We start from the raw sequence: 18,426 nt of genomic DNA, 5'->3' as shown, positions 1-18,426 counted from the left end.
TTTATGGTTTTTGTTTTTTCAACATATTTTCTTCCACTTTGGGTTCTAAAATATTTTCATATTTTTGTTATGGAAAATGAAGTTTCTACTAATGACTTGTAATACTAATTTCTCTAAAAAAAAAAAAAAATTGCAAGAGGAAAAAAAGTGTCTTCTAATTAATACTCCCTATGTCCCTAATTACTTGTCCACTTTTAAATTGACACACTTATTAAAAAAACAATTATTGACATAGCGAGTTTACCATTTTACCTCTATTAATTATGAAGTGGATGAATTAAAAATTTAATATTTTCAAAAAGTTCTACCTTTTTCAAAGTAATTAATTGAGGGTATAATATGAATTTTTTTTTTGTCCTTTTCATTTATCTAATTTTAGCCTTTTTGTAGCTATTTAATTATTTTCAATACTGAAAAATACATCAATTTAGACATTTGATATGCTTTTTTTCTTTCTAGAGAATCAAATGAATTTTATTTTTTCAAATAAATATTGCTACTTTCTATCATGGATTACGATCAAACAAACTTATCATGTAGAAGAAAATAAAGATTTTCTCTTTGACTGATATTATCTTTAGTTCCATACCAAATAAATTCGATATTTTAAAGTTTATATTCGATGTAAGTAACAAGATTAATAGTTACACAATCTCTCATTTTTCAATTTGCATTTCAGTCTGTTGCTACTTTATTTGGTTGTCTAGCAATCTTGCTTAGAACGTGTCGAAGGTCTATCAGAAATAGCTTAGCTACCCAATAAAGGTATCTAAGGGTAAACTTTTTCGTTCATTCTATAGCTCATACCCCATAAGACTACACTAATATGTTATTGTTGTCGTAGTAATTCCAATTAAACCTACTAAATATATATATATATTCAAAGTTCATTAAATGTTTACCGCATAAAAGTTAATTTCGTTACTTCTTATACTTTCTTCGTCCACTTTTAATTGTCATGTTGCGCTTTTTGAAAGTCAATTTGACTAATTTTCAAAGTTAAATTAGATTACATTAATTCAATATTTTAAATTAAAAAAAATTAATATTCAAAAACTATACGAAAAGTATTATAAATTGCAACTTTTTACATATCAATATGATGAAAAATACTCATCATAAAATATTAGTCAAAATTCTTATCGTTTGACTCTAAAAAAGGAAACCATAACAATTAAAAGTGGACGGAAGGAGTATTTATTAAACTTACTTTTATTTACCCTCATATTATATATATAAATATATCGTCACGACATAAATGTCAAACTATATAATATCGATACATAAAAATTAAACTCGATCCTTGTTATACTCATTATTTACACTCATTTTTATATTATTTTGGTACATAAGTTAATCTTGCTACTCATTATTGGTATATCGACTATCATCACTAGATATACATCAAACTTTATAACGTCAATCAATATATAATAGTTAAACTCTCAAAATCGTGTAAACGCGGTTTAAATGTGAAAGAATCTATCATCAAAACCAAAAGTGTGAACATATGCTGACGAAATTGAATGTGTAACATCCTTCCAGAAAACAAAATTTGTCATTTTATACACAAAAAGACAAAAAAATGGGTGGATTTATTTGGGATTTTTGTTGTTGGCCAGTTCATGTGTATCACATTTCAAACCTTGCAACCTAATTTTGTTTGAATAAAACCATATAAACCCCTTTTTTTGCATTGAATTCTTGATCATTACAACAACTACCCTCTCACTTCCCCAACTAAATGTGAGTATTCTTTATCCCATTCATGAAACCATAACCATGGAGCTCAAACGTTTGTGTTTTGTTTTGCCTGCTGATGATTTTGATGAGATTGATCATGAAAAAGAAGAAGTAGAATCACACAATCCAAAGAAAAAGATTGAATCTTTATCCAAAAGGGGGTGTGGGGGTCAAGTTTTTGATGGTGAAAAACAAGTTTCAAAGGGAAAAAAAGAGTCTTTTTTCAAAAGGGGTAGTGGGGGTGAAGTTCTTGATTGTGAAAAACAAGTTTCAAAGGTAAAAAATGAGTCTTTTTCCAAAAGGGGCAGTGGGGGTGAAGTTATTGATTGTGAGAAACAAGTTTCAAAGGGAAAAAATGAGTCTTTTTCCAAAAGGGGTTATGGGGGACAAGTTCTTGATGGTGAAAAACAAGTTCCAAAGAAAAAAAATGAGTCTTTAACCAAAAGGGGTTGTGGGGGTCAAGTTCTTGATTTTATTCATGAATCTTTTTCTAAATTACTTGATTCCAAATGGGTAACTTGTTGTCATCAAGAATTTGGGGAAAAACAATTTTCTGGTGTTTTTCATGACACTGAAGGTATGCAGCTAGGTGAGAAAGGTGGTGGTGATTATAATCATCATCATAATCCAAGGATATTTAGCTATTCTGAGCTGTTTATAGGGTCTAATGGATTTAGTGAGGATGAAGTTTTAGGAAGTGGTGGATTTGGGAAAGTTTTTAGAGCTGTTTTACCTAGTGATGGAACAGTTGTAGCTGTGAAATGTTTAGCTGAGAAAGGGGAGAAATTTGAGAAAACATTTGCTGCTGAGTTGGTGGCAGTTGCTCATCTCCGCCATCGGAATCTTGTGAGGCTAAGGGGGTGGTGTTTTCATGATGATCAGTTGTTCCTTGTGTATGATTATATGCCTAACAGTAGCCTTGATCGGATTTTGTTCCGAAAACAGGAGAATACAGGGTCCCCTGTTCTTGATTGGGAACGTCGAAAAAATATAGTTAATGGCTTGTCTGCTGCCTTGTTTTATCTCCATGAACAATTGGAGACTCAGATCATTCATAGAGATGTTAAGACAAGCAATGTGATGCTTGATTCCCATTTCAACGCCCGACTAGGCGATTTTGGTTTAGCTAGGTGGTTGGAACATGAACTCGAGTACCAACCGAGGACGCCTTCTATGAAGAATCAGCAGTTTAGATTGGCTGAGACAACAAGAATTGGTGGAACTATAGGGTACTTACCTCCTGAAAGTTTTCAGAAAAAAGGTTCTGCCACTGCAAAATCTGATGTGTTTAGCTTTGGGATTGTTGTACTGGAGATTGTTTCAGGAAGGCGCGCTGTTGATCTCGCGTCCCCGGATGATCAGATCATACTACTTGATTGGATCAGGAGACTTTCTGATGAAAAAGTGGCTTTACAAGCTGGTGACAGCAGACTTGTTGATGGTTCTTACAAACTTAATGATATGGAGAGGCTAATACATATTGGCCTTCTTTGTACACTTCATGAACCTCAATCAAGGCCTAATATGAAATGGGTTGTGGAAGCACTTTCTGGTCATATTTATGGTAAATTGCCTGATCTTCCTTGTTTTAAGTCCCATCCTCTTTATATATCTTTGTCATCACCAAGCAATAGTACAACTAGCAACACAATCACCTCAAGGTCCACTGCCACAACCAGCACGAGCACGACGCCCGGTTTCAACTCAACAATGTTCATCACAGCTACAGGAGATACCATGTATCTAAGTGCTGAAAGTGGAAGCACCAGCAGCAATAATGAGTCTGGAAATTGCAGCAGCAGGCGCCAATCGAGTAATTTCCTGATGGTTGAAACTGCTAGGGAGATCACATTCAAGGAGATCATTGCTGCCACGGACAATTTTTCCGATTCAAGAAGAGTTGCTGAGATTGACTTTGGTACTGCTTATCATGGTTTTCTTGAAAACAACCAGCATGTCTTAGTGAAAAGGCTGGGAATGAAAACTTGTCCTGCTTTAAGAGTGAGGTTCTCTAATGAACTTCAGAACTTAGGACGATTACGCCACAGAAACCTGGTGCAACTCCGTGGATGGTGCACCGAGCAAGGTGAAATGCTTGTCATTTATGATTACTCTCAGAGTAGCCTTTTAAGCCACCTCCTTTTCCATCAGAATCATCATAGGGACAATGCATCCAGTACCCTAAGATGGCGTCATCGGTATAACATTGTCAAATCACTTGCCTCTGCGGTTCGCTATCTACATGAGGAATGGGATGAACAGGTGATACACAGATGTATCACATCATCTGCCATCATTCTTGATCCAGATATGAACCCAAGGCTTGGTTGCTTTGCTCTTGCTGAATTCTTGACTCGAAATGAGCATAGCCATCATGTTGTGGTTGATAAAAACAAATCAGTTAGAGGGATTTTCGGTTACATGTCGCCAGAGCATATGGATTCTGGTGATGCAACAACAATGGCTGATGTTTATAGCTTTGGTGTAGTTCTGCTTGAGATAGTTAGTGGTCAGATGGCAGTAGATTTCCGCCGGCCTGAGGCTTTGTTGGTTAACCGAGTTCATGAATTCGTGGTGCAGAAAAGGCCATACGAACAACTTGCAGATTGGAGGTTGAATGGAAACTTCAACACCAGGGAACTGATCAGGCTAGTCAAATTAGGAATGGCTTGCACTAGGTACGATCCTGAATCAAGACCGAGCATGAGGCAGATAGTGAACATTCTCGATGGACATGATCAATGGTTAATGGAAAATGGACAAAAGAAGGAGAGCCCGGAAGAATGGAGAACAAGAAATGCTTCTGCTTTGTCCCTCGTAAGGAGAATTCAAGCTCTTGGTATACAATGATCATCGCGTAAGATGTGAAGTAGTTACATGTAGATAGAAATGAACATCAAGCTTTATATCTTTATGTCTTTGTTCTTCATTTGTTCATGGTATGACTATGTTGCTTCAGCAGAACATTTGTGTAATTTAGTGTGGACGGCTTTGATAGCATCGTGGTAATGGAAGCATCAGATATGCAGATTTTTATGAAATTGATGAGTTTTTTTCGATACAATAGCAGAATATACCTTAAATATGAAAGTTTATACAGAGCAGAGAGCTACTTTATATGTACAAATACTAGTCTGACCTTACTTCATTTAACGGAGTGACATGGTTAGTGAGGATTCATACAGCCGAATCCACTAGTTTGGTTGAGGTGTTGTTGCTGCACTTAGTCTCCCTTTTAGTCGTGTGATTCTCATCGTCTGTGTCTATACCAACCCAATCAAGAAACGCGAAAAGAAACTGCCTGAAACTGACCTTGCCACTCCTGTTCCAGTCCATTTCTCCTGCAATTTTCAACCAGATCATCGTCATGTTAGAAGTTATCACAGCTAGTTAGTTTGATTTTAAGACAATGTGAAAGGACAGTACTAAATCGAGTACGAGTGACATGAGAAGGGGATTTCTCGCAAGGACATTCATCGTTTAATGCCTTGAGGACATCTTTCTTGTGCAGTTTCCCGTCACCATTTTTGTCAAGAAACAAGAATGCCTCAACTATTGTGTTGAATGTTGCTTCTAGCTCTGGTGAACCGATCTTCGAGGTCTGAAATAAACGTGATCCTAATGAATATATAACTTCACATCTTCAACAACAACGACAGTCTGGGGAGGGTAGAGTGTACACAGACCTTACCCCTACCTTAAAGGTAGAGAGGCTGTTTCCGATAGACCTTTCAACAGCCCAAAGCAATCCAGTGAAAGAAGTAATGGAAATCCAAGAAACAACAGTTAACAAAAACAATAGATAGTAACAGAACTAAAACTACAGCAAACCAAGAAACTACAGGAGCAATACTATGACTACTTATAGTAAAAGTACACGAGAGAAGAACAACAAAGAGGACAGTATTCACGTACATTTTCAGAGGAGGACGATGAATCTATTAATAGATAAAGAAGACACAGAAGAACAATGAACTCATTGAATTGAATCCCTTCCTTTTCATCCACATCACAGGAGTCGAAAAGATCATTAACTTCCTCATCTTTAACATGAAAATGCAGCTTCTTTACACATTTCTTTAGTTCATCCCGGTCAATAGTCCCATTCGAATCTTCATCTTAGGAAAAAGAACCAAACACAGAAAACACATAAATCCATTGACAGTAAAAATGTAACGAAAAACTCAAATCTCAGCATATACAGAAGCTACTAACCGAACTGTTCAAAGACGCCTTTAATCTCCTTCAACCCCTCTTTAAAATGAGGAAATTTCAAGATTATGCTATTGATTGACCTGAATTTGCTTTGCCCTGATGAACTTCTCTTAAGCTCCACCATTTTAGTTTCAAGTTTAGTATCCAATCTCCTGTACTTTTTCGGTGCATTCCAAAAACACAGTAAGCTTCCAACCTTGTTGGATAATAACTTGAGTACCAGACATGGCTGAGCTGAGCCTTAAAAACAAATAAAGACATCAAGTTAACAATAGATATGTTGCTGTTAGTACAAAACATGACAGACATTGTGGTTTTGGATACTCCTTGCCTAATGAGCTAACTTTTGTGATTGAGTTAGACGCGAGGCCTATTTTCTACAAGGGATCTTCATTTTTATACTTTAGAAGATCTGAAAAGAAGGTCATGTTCTTCTATATTCAAATCGTAAGTGAGCAAGAGATCTCATTCTCTCGAAATTATCCTAAAAGCATCAACATCAAAACATACTATTCTGTATCAATTTCTCCATTCTATCCCATTCCATGTTTCAAAAATAGGCCACATTAGCAAAATTACACAAAATATACAACAACAACAACATACCCTGTGTAATATAATCCCACAAAGTAGGGTCTGGGAAGGATAGAGTATACGCAGACCTTACCCTACCTTGGGAGGTAGACATGTTTAATTCTCGACTCAAGAAAAAACACATCAAAGCAGGTCAGAAAAGGAAATAACATAAATGAAAAGACAAAGCATTATGTAAAAAGGGGGGAATGAAAAATCTAAGGGCAAGAAACTACAAGAGAAACACTACGACTACCAGTATGGAAAGATAAGCGAAACAACATTCTAATACCTACTAACCTTCCATCTTAATCCGCGTCCAATACACAATAATTCTAACAAGAAACAAGAAAAATGAAAAGATCTCAAGAAATCAAAAGGGACTATTACTGATTCCTTTATATATACATAGGTAAAGTGTAAAAAGGGGTGAAGTAGAGAGGAGGCAATGAGGAAAAAAATTATTCTTAAAAAGAAAAGTAGAAATTACATTTAAGACTTTTTTTTAAACAGAATGCAACTTTCTTTCTCTTCCACTACCAGAAAAATTCCATCATTGCCTTTGACTACAAGTCTCCATTGATGCATTTTCATACAGCTATAATTATGTTTAAATTTCTTATAGAGTAAACGGTCACCGCCTGAAAGGAATATTTTCGAGGAAATATGTTTATACATTAAGATATTCAATACCTATTTACATTCCTCGGTCAAGTAAACGAAGCTCATACGAAAAAAATAAATCTTTTACATAAGAAAATATACAAACAATGTTCACATAATAACAAGCTGAAAAACGTTAGTTATAGCTAGGCTAGTGCACATTGGCTTTCTATGATTGAGGTTTTACTTCTTTAAGCTACGCCCAACCTTTTTTTTTAAAAAAAAATTGTTTAGAGAATGAATACGTTTTTCACAAAATACTTAGCCACACACAATGATGGCATCAGGATTTTCACCAAGAAATTTAAATTATGAAGAAGTAAACATTCGAGGAAGCTAAAGAAGATTCAATATATTTTAACCATGTATACATATTGTAATTTTTTTTACTAAGAGGGTACATATGAACATTTCGCCCTACGTAACTACTCTGCCCCTCATCACACAATATAAAGTAATTTAATTCAGGTTTGCTTTCTTATTTTTTTCAGAAATAAAGATTTTATACTTTTTTCTACAAACTTTACTATTTTATAATAAAGCAAAAATGCAATTACACATCCAATATTAAAAAAAATAAATTGAGACCCCGAATAATGAAAAGGCATTATTATCACATAATTAAAGTTAAGATCACATAAGCTAAGTTAAAGATTTTGTTCAAGATACTAGTAAAAAATTAGCAATATCAGGTGAACATTTTTGAATCAAACACGTAACAGGAAATATAATCAATCCATTTTGACCATGTATCCTGACATTTTTTGTTATGTTTTATTGGAGAAAATGAGGGATATTATACCAATTTATATAGGAGATGAGAAGAAAAATAAATAAATGAAATGGTAATAAGATATTATAGCAATTTATGGTTCTCGTGTCCTCTTGTGCCAAAAAAGATTTATGATATATTTCAATTTATGAAGTGTTTGACTGGTATAAGTTTAAAAATGAAATTAATATTTTTAAAAGTTATGTTCAAAAATAAAATTTAGATATTTGTGTAATTATGAATCATCTTATTAATTAAAAGTAAATAAGAAGTTTAAACTTAGATTGTTTTTGGAGGCTATAAGCACTTTAATTATGACACAAAAATAGACTAAATATTCAAAAAATAGATTATACCTTAAGACATAAATAAGGGTAGAATAGTCAAATTTCCTTCTTAATTAATATTTCTTTTGAAGGATGTGAAATGAAAAATAAAACAAACATTGTTATTGACTAATGTGATTTATTTTTTAAATTTAATTGTACTTCTTTAAAAGGTTGTGCTGATTTATATGATGACAACAGTTATTTTTGATTGAATTTAGAATATACACAAATCTTATTTTTATCTTTCTGGGGTAGAAATGTTTTCGAAAGACTATTAGTTCAAAAAGAATGTTACTAATGTAAGAAAAATGTAACAAGATAGAAAACAAATAAAGCAACAAATTAATTACTTCAATGGAATTAATCATGGTAAAACGGTCCAAACTCAAAACGATGCAAACTTGATAGCGTTGGAAAGAAGACTCTAGCTCATAGGCCTTTAATTTGATAGGTCATGAGACACGTAATTCATTGTATGTTGAGAGATATAATTGTTTGAAGTTGACCCTTTTGCATGAACTAATGTGAAAACATAGTTGATAGAAATGCTTTGAACTTGACTTGGTGTTTGAGGTACCTTACGACCCTAAACCACATGCGGTACACTTACTACACTTAGTAAAAGACCTTAACATAATTGTATAACTTAGAAATCATTAGATTCTGTCCTATACGCATACGAAGGATGGTTAAAATCAAGGCATTACATAACCATAATTAAACTTCAAAATTGATATCTACGACATAGATTCGTTAAGCCAATTTAAATATTCAAAGATTTGAACCATTACGTAGTTTTAATATATTCGGAGAATTTATACTTTTCGAATTAAATTAAGGTCAAACTAAGAATAAATGTATGATCTTAAAAGAAAAAAAGATACTTAATTATTAAGGGCATAATTGGAAAAAAGTGACTAATTATTTCTTGATTGTTTAAATTGACAATTAGTTTTGAATAACTATTTTTAGCATACCTGACAAACAATAGTGGACGGAGGGAGTACATTTTATGAAACTAAATGCCCATATTAATGAGTAATAATTAGTCATTTTCATTTTACAGTTTCTCACAACTATTTTTTGATTCACACAACATAAAGGTACTCTGTTTTATTTTTTCAAAAAATCCATTGGATATTGTAAATGATGAAAAAAATACTTGTTTAAAAATATAAGGATCATAGAAGGAAATCTTTTGATGACGTTTAGTTTAACCAATTCATATGAGAGCGACTTAATAAAATTACTAATTTAAAGATAATTATTAATAGGTAGTTTTATACATTGTCTTGAATCTGAAAATTTATATATTAAAATAAATATTTAAGTAATTTAATTCTGGTTTAAACTAATTCTACTATTAAAATGAAGACAGCCTTTCTTCTCTTATGATTTTTTTTTTAAAAAAAAGATCTTATACCTTTTTTCTACAAACTTTAGTATTTCATAATTAAGAAAAAAATAAAATCATGCTTCCACTATTTAAAAAATTGAGGACCCAACAATAAAAAGACTTTATTATCACATAAATAAAGTTAAGATCACATAATCTAAGTCAAACTTTTGTTCAAGAGACTAGTAAAAAATTAGCAACATCATTCCATTGATTAACTAAGATTAAAAAAGAAAAGAACATTTCAATGCATGAAATGAATTATTTTGATAGTTGGTGAACATTTTGAGCCAAACACGTAACAGAAAATACAATCGATCTATTTAACTAGTTCAAGAATATATTTGATCATTTTTCTTTTATAATTAAGCAAAAATAAAATCATGCATCCCCTATTCAAAAATTTGATGTCCAAAATAGAGAAAAGGCGACTTTATTAACCATCTTAAATTCACATACAAATTTAAGATTATAATGTTGCATGATCAACTTGGACACATGACATCCAAGTTGTCTTTTAGTAATAAAACAAAAGTACATAGCTTCGAAATTAAAATTCTAATAAAAAGCATAAATTAAAAAAGTGCAACATATTCATGTATGATATGTTGTTCTTCTTCATATTAGTTTGCGAATCCTCCTCCATTTTAAGACACCATAGCATCGATCTGATCACCATCTTTTAACCCAACCTTCATAAAAAGCAGAAACACAAAAATAAATTTAAAAAATACATAATTTTAAATTAACGATAAATTAGATTAAGTTATACGCAAATTAAGGTCTTACTTCATCAATAGTCTTTGCTGGTGAAATGCGTTTTCCATCCAAGACAAAGCGAACTCTTTTCCAGTCTATTAGTTTTTCCCTACAGTATGTCATGAAGACCTTCTTCATAACCATATCAGGTGATACGCTTAAAATCGTAATTGATCCATCCTATAAACATAAAATAAAAATTAGGAACATAAAAAAATAAAAAATAAAAAATTCTATTAGAGAGAGTGAAATGATGAACCTGAGATTGAACTTGGATATCAAAATTATTTCCTGACATTTTTTGTTATGTTTTATTGGAGAAAATAAGGTATATTATACCAGTTTATATAGGAGATGAAAAGGAAAAAAATAATAAATGAAATGATTTTAGATATTATAGCAATTTATGGTTCTCTTGTCCTCTTGTGCCAAAAAAATATTTGTGATATACTTTAATTTATGAAGTGTTTGACTAATACAAAATTTAAAAATGAAATGCATATTTTTTAATTTATGGTCAAAAATAAAAATAAATTACCTCATTAAGAGTAAATAAAAGGTTCAAACTTAATTATTCTTAAAGATTATAAACACTTTAATTATGATATGAAAATAGACTAAATATTCAAAGAATAAGATGTCTTAAGACATAATTAAGGATAGAATAGTCAAATACACCTGTTAAATAATAAATTTTTTTAAAGGATGTGTAATGAAAAATAAAATAAACATTGTTACGAATTAAAATGAAAGTGTGTCATGTAAATTAAAACTCGAAAAGTATTAGACAGCGTAAATAAAGTTTGACCAAATTCTGCAAAATTGAAAGTCACATATTTATTCACTTATAATTTAGTTTCAATTTTTTCATCAATTTTTTTTTTCCTCTTAATTCTACGGAAAACCATTGGACATTTAGATCATGGGAAAAAATGCTTGGAAATTATTAGTAAATATTAGTTGCTATGTCTTTTGCGATCAGTTTGTACACAATGTGTGCTTTTGAGCTACATGAATCTGTCACGATACGAGTATACATTCCAACCGTAATACGGTACCTAAACTCACGAGTAATTCCAGGCTAATTCTTGGTATACATGTCAAAGCATATCGTAAGGAAACTAAGTGGAAGCTGAAATACATAATTGAATACTAGAATTTAGATATCCATGAAACTACATTTTTACGGTATGAGATAAGCCTCTACTAATTCAATTAAAGATATAAGTCTGGCGGCACATGACCCGGAGCTACCTCAAAATCAAAGACAACATGAAGGAAAATCTAGTACCTAAATTAATGGAGTCTTCAAATGAGAAGGGTTCACCAAGTGCTAACTGGAAATACTGAAACCTTACTAGCCACGAGTATGAGTATGAATGTCGAAATTTACATCATAAAAGGATACAACACAGAGAAAAGTATGTGCCAGTATGTGGAATGTACTGAGTAAGTAAGGGAGACCAGCATAATCAAGCATACTGAAATAAGATTTCCAAAATCATAAACATAAGAAAAGAACTGTAGAGCAAATAAACATAAGAAAAGAACTGTAAAGCAAACAATCAATATTCATGCATAAGTATCATTTAAACCTTCATTCAAAACATATATAAGGATAAGTCTAATCCAGTAGTCTTGCATGACCATATATATGACATAGCATATTTAAAATGAACCATATAGACTTAAAACATATTTTAAAAATGCATAATTGAGAGTTTCTTATAACCAACATACGTCATTTGAGCTCATGACCCCCAACTTATAATTCTAATTGGATGGGCTTCCCTATGCATTGCTAGAGTATAGAATCATATCTTATCATATGTGATCCATTAATCTGAGCCTCTCAGGGCCAGAAGGTCAACCGACAAAGCGGTGAAACATAATTCTACGTTAGCGCATAGTTATAAGACTTGAGTTTTTCAAACCCGCGTCCTCTCGATACTAAATAGTCCTCTGAAAACAACATTTATTAATATAATGCTCATAGATATGAAAACCATTTATCATCTTGAATCATATATGAGGCTAAGCTCAAAAGTCATATCATAAAATAGCTTGCATTTAATTAGGTTGTAATTCATAACATGCTTGTTTTCATGCTTAAAAGTCATAAGGGTTTGAATGACCAAAAAAACATGCTTGATCTGTACCATAAGGTTGCAAAACCAAACTGAAACAATGAAAACATAGCTTATTGAAGAAAGATCATAATTTCATAACAAACCCTAGTTTAACTTCTAACAATCTTGTGAAATTCTTAAGAATCAAAATACTTTAGGCATGAAAGTGAAGGGATGCTCTCATTGAAGTCTTACATACTTGAGAGAATGACGATCGAAAGAATAGCTTTCTTGGATGCCTTGAAACCCTAGCTTTTATCTTCCTTGCAGTTTCTTTTTGTGTTGGGGAGTTGAGAGCGTAGAAATAAAATAAATATGAGTACTTGATGGAATATATTCCTCTAATATAATTTAAAACATTGAGGCTTAGGCTTAGGAAGAATGGGAAAAGATAAAAGAAGCCCCAATTAAAAAGCTATCGGAAACCTTCCATGAGGTCATCTACCACTACCAGAAAAGTGTGAATAATCCCCAGCAAAAATCCCCATGTAATTCACACTTTTCTTGTAGTGTACGGTCCGTGATTTGATTTATGGGTCGTAGATCCCATCCGTGAAAGTTAGACTAAAATTTTAAGTCTCAGAAGTTCATTCTATAGACCCAAATTACGGCATGTAGATGGTTTACCACTCGTAGTTGGGTCCGTGAAAATCAGACCAAAAAATGACTTTCAGAAGTTTGTTTCAGGAGTTGACAGTACGGGTTGTACTTCAATTTACGAATTGTAAATGAGGTTCGTAGTTACCGACTCTGAAAGCTCTATTGTGGTAGTTTTTGGTAAAACGGTCATAACCGTTTTACCCCAAACTTGTAATGATGCAAATTTGGAGCGTTGAAAAAAAAAACTCATAGACCTTAGGTCAGAAGACACCTAATTCATGCTAAGAGATATGGTTGTTTGAAGTTGATCATTGCATGAACTAATGTGAAAACTTAGTTGATAGAAATGTTTTGAACTTGGCTTGATGTTTGAGGTGTCTTACGACCCTAAACCACATGTGATACACTTACTACGCTTAATAAAGGACCTTAACATAAATGTATAACTTAAAAATCATCAAATTCAAACCTATACACATACGAAAGATGATTAAAATCTTTTCTTAAATGTTGCGGGGCATTACAAAATCATAATTAAATTCTCTTGCAAATAGGGAGGAGACTTCAACATTGACTTCTACCACATAAATTCCGAAAAAGCAACTCAAGTTATCAAATTAAAGGTCAAACAAAGAATAAATGTATGAACTTATAAGAAAAAAAAGATTGATTTTATGAAACTAAATTCCCATATTAATGAGTGATAATCAGTCATTTTAATTTTACAGTTTCTTACAACTATTTTTTTTATTCACACAAACATAAAAGTTCTTTTTGTTCTATTTATTTTAAGAAAAACGTTCATAATGGCGAAAAGGTACACCTTTTTTATTTTTCAAAAAATCCATTGGATATTGTAAATGATGAAAACAAGATTTTTTTTTTAAATACAAGGATCATAAAAGGTAAATATCTTGATAACGTTTAGTTTAACCAATTCACATAAGAAAAACTTAATAAAATTAATGATTTAAAGATAATTCTTAATAGGAGGTTTTATACATTGTCTTGGATCTAAAATTTTATATATTAAAATAAAAATTTAAGTAATTTAATTCAGGTTTAAACTAATTCTACTATTAAAATGAAGACATTCTTTCTTTTCTTATTGTTTTTAAGAAAAAAAAAGATTTTATACCTTTTTTCTACAAACTTTACTATTTTATAATTACGCAAAAATAAAATCATACATCCAAAATTTTAAAAAAATTGAGGCCCCAAATAATGAAAAGACTTTATTATCACATAATTAAAGTTAAGATCACATAATCTAAGTTAAGATTTTGTTCAAGAGACCAGTAAAAAATTAGCAACATCATTTCATTGATTAACTAAGATTAAAAAAAAACAAACAGTTCAATGCACAAAATGAGTTATTTTGCTAGTTGGTGAACATTTTTGAGTAAAACAAGTAAAAGAAAATATAATCGATCTATTTTGACTAGTTAGTTCCAGAACATATTTGACCATTTTACTTTTATAATTAAGCAAAAATAAAATCATGCATCCCCTATTAAAAAAATGGAGGCTCAAAAAAGAGAAAAGACAACTTTATTAATCATCTTAAATTCAAGTACAAATTTAAGATTATATTGCACGATCAACTTAGACACATGACATCCAAGATGTCTTTAGTAATAAAACCAAAGTACATAGCTTCGACATTAAAATCATAATAAAAAGCAGAAATTAGAAAAGTGCAACATATTCATGTGTGATATGTTGTTTTTCATATTTAATTCGCGAATCCTCCTCCAGTTTGATGCATCATAGCATCGATCTGATCACCATCTTTTAATCCAAGCTTCATTAAAAACAAAAATGCGAAAACAAATTAAAGTAATATAATTTTAAATTAAAAATAAATTAGATTAAATTATACGTAAATTAAGGTCTTACTTCATCAATAGTAATTTTTGGTGAAATGGACTGTCCATCGAAGAGAAATTGAACTGTTTTGTAATCTATTATTTGTTTTTTCTTACAGTATGACTTGAAGAGCTTCTCCATAATCATATTAGGTGACATACGTAAAATAATAATTGATTCATCCTATAAAAAAGAATAAAAAATGAATTAAAAAAACATTAAAAAATTAAATTAGATAGGGTGAAATAATGAACCTGAGATAGAACATGAATATCAAATTTTGTGGTTTCTTCACCCATTGGAGTCTTATTTTCTGACATTTTCTTTGTTATTTTTTGTTGGTGAAATTGAGAGATATTATACCATTTTATATAGGAGATGAGAAGGAAAAAAATAATAAATGAAATTATTTAAGATATTATAGCAATTTATGGTCCTCTTGTCTTCTTGTGCCAAAAAAGATTTAGGATATATTTCAATTTATGAATTGTTTGACTGATACAAAGTTTAAAAATAAAATTAATATTTTTGAAATTTATGGTAAAAAATAAAATATAGGTATTTGTATGATTATGAATATAATCATTTAGAGTAAATTAGAAGTTTAATCTTAGATCGTTTTTTAAAATCATATATTATAGCAATTTATAGTCCTCTTGTCTTCTTGTGCCAAAAAAGATTTAAGATATATTTCAATTTATGAATTGTTTGACTGATACACGTTTAAAAATGAAATTAATATTTTTGAAATTTATGGTCAAAAATAAAATATAGATATTTGTATGGTTATGAATAATATCATTTAGAGTAAAAAAGAAGTTTAAACTTGGATCGTTTTTGAAAACCATATATTATAGCAATTTATGGTCCTCTTGTCTTGTGCCAAAACAAAAAATTAAGATATCTTTCAATTTATGAATCATTTGACTGATACGGAGTTTAAAAATAAAAATAATATTTTTGAAATTTATGGTAAAAAATAAAATATAATTTTTTGTGTGATCATGAATAATATCATTTAGAGTAAATTAAGAAGTTTAAACTTATATCGTTCTTGAAAACCATAAGTACTTTAATTATGACACAAAATTAGACTAAATATTCAAGAATAGATTAATTATGACACCTCAAATTGTTTTCCGCTTATAAATTAAAACTAGTTTGAAAAATTCGTGTTGTGTATGGATTCAATATTTATTCATAATTTTTTAAATTGTTATTAATTAAGCTCGCGTGTGTGGGGCAGTATCATCTCAATATATTTCTCACAAATCTAATGTGAAGAAATCCACTAGGATGTCTATAATTAAAGCATTTTTCTTCAATGGATGATGTTTTACTTAAAATAGTTATAAAATTTACACAAATATTAGTGCCATTCAAAGTAATAAAGATATAACTTAAAATAAGAATTTACTAAAGTGTATAAATTTGTAAAAGTTGTATACTAATTAAATTATAATATAACAAAAAAAATATAAAAAATAATTTTTTAAAACTTTTTCAAAAATTTCTTCGCTAAAGCATATATATAAGAGAAAAAACGATTTTATTAACCATCTTAAATTCACATACAAATTTAAGATTATATTGCATGATCAACTTGGACACATAACATTCAAGTTGTCTTTAGTAATAAAACCAAAGTACATAGCTTCAAAATTAAAATCATAATAAAAAGCAGAAATTAGAAAAATGCAGCATATTCTTGTGTGATATGTTGTTCTTCTTCATATTTAGTTTGCGGACCCTCCTCCATCTTGATGCAACATAGCATCGATCTGATCATCATCTTTTAATTCAAGCTTCATAAAAAAAACACGAAAAAATTAAAGTAATATAATTTTAAATTAACAATAAATTGGACATAAGATCTTACTTCATCAATAGTCTTCGTTGGTAAAATGTGTTTTTCATTGAAAAGAATTGAACTATTTTGTAATTTATTATTTGTTTTTTCTTACAGCATGACTTGAAGAACTTCTCCATAATCATATTAGTTGACATACGTAAAATATTAATTGATCCATCCTATAAAAATAAAAATAAAAATAAATGTAACAAAAAACATAAAAAAAAAAATTTTAAAAAAACAAATTAGATAGAGTGAAATGATGATGAACCTAAGATCGAACATGGATATCAAATTTTGACATTTTCTTTGTTATTTTTTATTGGTGAAATGAGGGATATTATACCACTTTATAAGGAAAAATAATATATAAAATTATTTAATATATTAGAGCAATTTATGGTCCTCTTGTCTTCTTGTGCCAAAAAAGATTTAAGATAACAATTTATAGTCTTCTTGTCTTCTAGTGCCAAAAAAGATTTAAGATATATTTCAATTTATGAATTGTTTGACTGATAAAAAGTTTAAAAATGAAATTAATATTTTTGAAATCTATAGTCAAAAATAAATTATAGACATTTGTATGGTTATGAATAATATCATTTAGAGTAAATAAGAAGTTTAAACTTGGATCGTTTTTGAAAACCATATATTATAGCAATTTATGGTCCTCTTTTCTTCTTGTGCCAAAAATTAAGAAGATATATTTCAATTTATGAATCATTTGACTGATACGGAGTTTAAAAATAAAATAAATATTTTTGAAATTTATGATAAAAAATAAAATATAATTTTTTATGTGATTATGAATAATATCATTTAGAGTAAATTAAGAAGTTTAAACTTATATCGCTCTAGAAAACTATAAGTACTTTAATTATGACACAAAATTAGACTAAATATTCAAAGAATAGATTAATTATGACACCTCAAATTGTTTTCCTCTTATAAATTAAAACTAGTTTGAAAAATTCGTGTTGTGTACAGATTCAATATTTATTCATAATTTTTTAAATTGATATTAATTAAATAATTTTAAATCACCTCATTAAGAGTAAAATAAATATTATTAATATTAATAAATTTTAGGTGGTATTGATTTAAATGATTTTAAATATTATGTGAGCGTGTGTGCGGGTGTGCGGGCTTGCATGTGTGGGTGTGTGGGGTAGTATCATCTCAATATTTTCCTCACAAATCTAATGTGAAGAAATCCATTAGGATGTCTATAATTAAAGCATTTTTCTTCAACGGATGGTGTTTTACTTAAAATAGTTATAAAATTTACACAAATATTAGTGCCATTCAAAGTAATAAAGATATAACTTAAAAATAAGAATTTAATAAAGGGTATAAATTTGTAAAAGTTGTATACTAATTAAATTATAATATAACAAAAAATATAAAAAATGATTTTTTAAAACTTATTCAAAAATTTCTTCGCTAAAGCATATATATAAGAGAAAAAATGACTTTATTAACCATCTTAAATTCACATACAAATTTAAGATTATATTGCATGATCA

The 18,426-nt window shown here is 29.9% G+C and overlaps 2 protein-coding genes across 2 annotated transcripts; one reads left to right on the top strand and one right to left on the bottom strand.

The window, feature by feature from the left end:
- Positions 1-1,627: 1,627 nt before the first annotated feature.
- Positions 1,628-4,784, top strand: LOC102602492 (receptor like protein kinase S.2). Its single transcript, XM_006366777.2, has one exon. It carries the CDS (start codon positions 1,783-1,785, stop codon positions 4,591-4,593), a length of 2,811 nt encoding a protein of 936 aa, XP_006366839.1. The 5' UTR covers positions 1,628-1,782; the 3' UTR covers positions 4,594-4,784.
- LOC102602826 (probable calcium-binding protein CML22) lies at positions 4,719-6,892 on the bottom strand. The gene is made up of 5 exons (XM_006366778.2): positions 6,832-6,892; positions 5,959-6,198; positions 5,659-5,861; positions 5,170-5,344; positions 4,719-5,084 (listed from the first exon to the last, which is right to left on the bottom strand). Exons 1-5 carry the CDS (start codon positions 6,836-6,838, stop codon positions 4,921-4,923), a joined length of 789 nt encoding a protein of 262 aa, XP_006366840.1. The 5' UTR covers positions 6,839-6,892; the 3' UTR covers positions 4,719-4,920.
- Between the last annotated feature and the right edge of the window lie 11,534 nt (positions 6,893-18,426).

The sequence above is a fragment of the Solanum tuberosum genome, unplaced genomic scaffold (genome assembly GCF_000226075.1).
Source record: "Solanum tuberosum cultivar DM 1-3 516 R44 unplaced genomic scaffold, SolTub_3.0 scf00688, whole genome shotgun sequence".
Classification (NCBI taxonomy): Eukaryota; Viridiplantae; Streptophyta; class Magnoliopsida; order Solanales; family Solanaceae; genus Solanum; species Solanum tuberosum.
The sequence above is the reverse complement of the archived record's forward strand: the minus strand, read 5'-3'. Positions and strand labels throughout refer to the sequence as shown.

Bases quoted from the DNA above. Each gene is read 5' to 3' on its own strand.
- LOC102602492 (XM_006366777.2), top strand. From the start codon at position 1,783: ATGGAGCTCAAACGTTTGTGTTTTGTTTTGCCTGCTGATGATTTTGAT.
- LOC102602826 (XM_006366778.2), bottom strand. The intron at 5,862-5,958 runs GTTAGTAGCTTC...CTTTTTCCTAAG, and splicing joins AGGCGTCTTTGAACAGTTCG to ATGAAGATTCGAATGGGACT. The intron at 5,345-5,658 runs GTACGTGAATAC...CGTTTATTTCAG, and splicing joins CATCGTCCTCCTCTGAAAAT to ACCTCGAAGATCGGTTCACC.